The sequence below is a fragment of the Mercenaria mercenaria genome, chromosome 4 (assembly GCF_021730395.1).
Source record: "Mercenaria mercenaria strain notata chromosome 4, MADL_Memer_1, whole genome shotgun sequence".
Taxonomy (NCBI): Eukaryota; Metazoa; Mollusca; class Bivalvia; order Venerida; family Veneridae; genus Mercenaria; species Mercenaria mercenaria.
The window spans coordinates 35,587,811-35,592,628 of record NC_069364.1 but is presented as its reverse complement, the minus strand read 5'-3'; the positions used below and the strand labels follow the sequence as shown (position 1 = coordinate 35,592,628).

The window sequence follows — 4,818 nt, the reverse complement described above, 5'->3', positions numbered from 1 at the left end:
GTATTGATTTGAAACAAACCTACATTTCGTCAGAGAATAAAAACTTTCGGTAGCTTACCTCGCAGTCGCCGCCATATTTGGTTACCAAAATCCCCTCAGCCAATCAGGCTCTCTCGGGATTCTGCAGATATCGATGTTATAACACACACACACACACACACACACACACACACACACACACACAAAACATGCGTTATCCCTACATTTGCTATGTGCTTAATGTCACATATTGCCTGTTAAATGGTAATTGTCAAACGATAAGTGATAATTGTTAATAGCGAAATACGAAACAATAAATATCAAATGCATATTGCTAAGCACTTGTTCACATAAAAAGCTGAATATATCAGTGTATAAATGCATCCTTTAAATAGTCATTGGCCTTTGTAACATAACTTTGTCTCTATTAAAATAATTTCTTAACACTTTAGAGTGAAAAGTTTCGATCACGTCATCTCATAACCTTTAGAACATGTTATTGCTTCAAATCAGGCTGATAGAACTTCATTTATCCTGTCACTTGCAGTACTTTCGACCCGATATCAGGGTGCCGTATATCTTTCTTGATATACCGTCAGTTGACACGTGACCAGTGATATACGGTCAATTGATCATGTGAGCTTATGATCGATATTGTTGTCATAAGAAAATGTGCATTGAAACCATCACCATTGTGTTGGAAATGTCCGAACTAAGAAAATGAGTGGTCAAATAATGAGTTTTTATTCAAAAACGAAGAAGTTATTGCGATTTTTAATTGTAACCACATTACTGTGTTGGTGATTACGTCATTATATAAGTGTTGAACCCACCAAGATATACTAGAATTATTTATATATAATTACAGACTCACCAATTAGATGGATGGCTACTGTATGAATGTATATTTACGGCTTTGTGTAGTACGCTTTGACAGTCTTCCAATATGGCTGACTCTCTAGACGAAGATGGCGATCCCACAATCCTCTTGCATGAGTCTAATCGCCGGAACCCGTTATCCGGAACATTCGCTCACTACACTCCTCCCCACTCTGAAAAGGAGAACCTTGTAGGTGAAGAATTGCTGGGATCCTCATCAGTACATGTATTTCTCAGCAGATTTGGCCAAGAAGGCGGCTACCTAGGTCGGCTTGGTAAGTGATGGCAATGCACTTCTCAGCGGATTTGGCCAAGAAAAATGCTACCCAGGTTGGCTAGGTGAGTGGTGATTTTGCACTTCTCAGCGGGTTTGGCTGAAAAGACTGTTCCCCGGTTGGCTGTGCTTACCAACCCCATACTTTAGACCGCCCTTTGGGTCCATTATAATTCAGGAGACTGGCCCTGGACATACAGCCGGTACGCATTCTCTGAGCACCGACGGAGAAGATCCTTCCATGGCTCATTACGGATTCTTCCAACTTCCAATGCTGCATATCCCAGCAGTGCAGGGGTGGTACGCCTAACTCCTCCGGTGCCAAAGTATGGGGCATCTGTCTCTAACAGCATCCTCCCAGGCTCCATACGACGGATGCTTTCCAGTTTCTCAGGATCATCCTTTTCTGAGAATTTTCTCACCAGGTTGGTATAACCGAAATAGGTGTTTGGAAACTCCTGCAGCCACCTTAGAGTCAAGGCTTGCGTCCCTGTGAAGCAGTGACAGTGGACGAGACGGTCCCTACCTACTTTGGGGTGATTCTTTAGTATTTGAAGAATCGTGAACCAACTTTCATCCGGCGTTTGGGTGTCATTCAAGCTGCGACTGTGGAGCACCAAGACGTGTTTTGGTCCTAGTGTCGACAGGGCCCTCTCCATATTAAGCATCTGAGTGAACCAAGTGTCTGGATGTTCGGTCCTATCAAGCCCAATCTCTCCAAGAGCAGTAACCTTTGGGGAGGACATCAGAGTGGTAAAACGTTGCCAGTCCTCCTCAGTGCCTGATGTCCGTGGATGCCAGCCGATAGCTATGACGGCACCTTGTGTGATCCATGAACTCATCTCCTCCTCTGTTGGGTACGTGTCTGGATCGCAGAAAAACCGCCACAAACTCTCCGAGTGTCCACTTCATACTCCGGACTGCAGACGGCAGCCTGGTTTATGGTCTCCAAGGACATTTGCTCAATTCGAATTTTGCCATGGTTCGGTCAAGATGGCAGTGCGCATCAAAGCCTTGAACTGGAATAGGTAACTGGGCCAATTCCTCTGGTGATGGCGGAATAGTTCCCTGAAATCCTCCTGTCCTCTTTCCTCAACAACGAGACTAAGGCAAGAAGTTTACTCCAGTGCAGAAGCATGGTCTCAGAGTTCCCCCTTGGTCTTATGCACCACTTTTCAGGTACTGGAATACTGTCTCAACACAGAACTCGGTCATTCCTGCTATCAGCTCAGGAGACAGGTTATGGTCTCCTGGAGTCTGATCGGTATTGTTGCCAACCGGATAAGATCTGAGAGCGTTTTATGTGCCCCCACCAGCACTCTCTGCAGGAACACCAGAGCAGTCCTACGTCTGGCTGAAATGTCTTTTCCACTTAGGTTAGGGTGGAATAAGAGCGGCAGATGACTGTTGAAGGTATGTTTCATGGATAGTCCTTCCTCGCAGCCAGTTATCGGGCACCGAGGGCCAGACCAACCTCGTTTAGCTTTCTTTTTATCTGATTTTGGGCCAGATTGACGTAGTTTATCATGGTCTCTGTGGTCGGATTTGGACCCAGATTGACGTTGCCTATCGTGATGATCTCTGCTTGCGGCATTCGATTCCGCTACCCTCGGCCTCTTTGCTTGTTCACCCGATTCGCTTCTCTCCCTTCTCTCTCGGCTTCTCCGGGAGTGTTCGTATCGCTGCTCCCTTCTGCCAGATGGGTGTTCACGCCTCATATCTCGAGGGGCATGTTGTTCCTTCAGGCGGGAGTAACTTCCTTTTGAAGACTGGGCCGCCTGCTCAGGTTTTGGAGCAGGACCCCTACCATAGTGCCTCCTACTCTCATGTTTGAAGACTGGGCCTCCTGCTCAGGTTTGGAGCAGGACCCCTACCATGGTGCCTCCTATGCTCAGGTTTTGGAGCAGAGTAATCCCTGATATGCTCTGTCGAGGGAGCGACAGGGGTAGATTCCACCTCTACCTGCCCGGGATTTGGGGCAGGACAAGCACTGGCTCCTTCAATGACCATTTGCATCCTTGGCTTCACCGGGCTCACAGGCTTTGTAGGAATTGTGTCGGTGAGGATGGCATCATCTGCGGCTGTCACCTCCATATCTTCCTCTCCTGAACTAGGTTTCAGAAGATCCTCCTCTGTCCTCTACTCAGTCCGACTACCACCCTCCATCCTAGTTATGCTGACAATAGATGGGTGTGTACCTTTTCGGATATCCCTACTTGGTCCCTGTGGATCCCCGCTAACGGCTCGTGGTTTGGGCGTTGGAAGATGATGAACCATCTCCGAAATCAGTGGTGGCTATGGAACTGGATGGCATTTAACCGCTCCGCCAGAGCTTTCAGCATCGGCTTGTTTGAGAGCCTCCGTGCTAGCCTAACTTGACCCAACAGAGCGTCCTCTGCACGCTTCCTCAGGTCCCCGGTGCAATATGGAATGACCTGTAGGATCTTTTCCGTGGTCATAACCAAGCCATTGGCGGTTTCAGCTTCGAACTCCTCAAGTTCGGCAACAAGATTTCTTTTTGCCATATCTGAAAAAGAAAAACAGACCATGGAAATTGTCCTACAAATGTCCTACCTGTTTTTACAATCTGTGCATTTATAGCTATCAATATCTAGAGCATCAGTTGGTGATACATTTACACATGCACCATGATACCACTCTCCACAAGTGTCACATTGAATCATGAATCGCCCCTGCCAGGGTTTCTGGCAAAAGCAATAGACCCTATCATCACCCCGAGCTGTTTTCACTTCCACTGGGTTTTCTTTCCAGTGTACTATCCAATGTGGTAGATGCCTATCTCGACAAGGTTTCAGACGGTCATGGTTAGCTACAAAAACAGAGTTTCTGAATTTTATCCTGAACAGAAAAGCAGATAACTTGGTTACGATAACCCCAGGGCCTTTCCAAGGCGGACACAGCTTCTTGCACTTACCTTTTAGAACTGCTGTGTCTAAAATGTATACAGGGTCACCTACCTCATACGACCTCTCCAAAAGCCTTATGTCGTAATCCCGCTTCATCCTGACCGTTGAAGTTTTTAACTTACCCCTGGCCGTGTCATGGGCCTCTGCTAGGGCAACCTTAAGCTTACCTGCATAAGAATCTGAATCTAATGGTTCTGTACCTTTCATGGAAACATCAGGTGTGCAGGCATATAACTTCACGTCCCAGCATCAATCTGTTTGCTGTGTAACCAGTCATGCGATTTACAGATGACCGTAAAGCTCCTGCGATCTGCTGTATGTGGTGATCCCAGCGGTTATGAAACTTACCTATGAAACACCTAACTGCGTCCATAAGCGTTCTGTTATAACGCTCCACCTGGCCATTTGCAGATGCCCGATAAGGAGTTGTATGGGCTTTATGGATTTCTAATAACTTACAGACTTCAGAAAACAGACTGGATTCGAAATTTCTACCTTGATCTGTGAATATTTCGAATGGTACCCCAAACCTTGAGAAGAAGTTGTCAACAGCGGCTCTGGCTGTTTCCAACGCAGTCTGGGTAGGTAAGGGTATGCACTCTACCCATTTCGTGAATTGATCTACCATCATTAATACATATTCATTACCCCGGGATGTTTTAGGCAGTGGACCAAGAAAATCAAGGTGAACCCTCTCCATAGGTACCCCAGCATGAAATTCTGTTAAGGGGCACCGACCATGCCTTGCGGATTTCTTAT

General features: G+C 46.5%; 1 protein-coding gene across 1 annotated transcript; it reads right to left on the bottom strand.

The window, feature by feature from the left end:
* Positions 1-1,299: 1,299 nt before the first annotated feature.
* On the bottom strand, positions 1,300-1,974 carry LOC123528607 (putative deoxyribonuclease TATDN2). The gene has a single exon (XM_053542132.1). The coding sequence runs from the start codon at positions 1,972-1,974 to the stop codon at positions 1,300-1,302; it is 675 nt and encodes a 224-aa protein (XP_053398107.1).
* Positions 1,975-4,818: the final 2,844 nt, after the last annotated feature.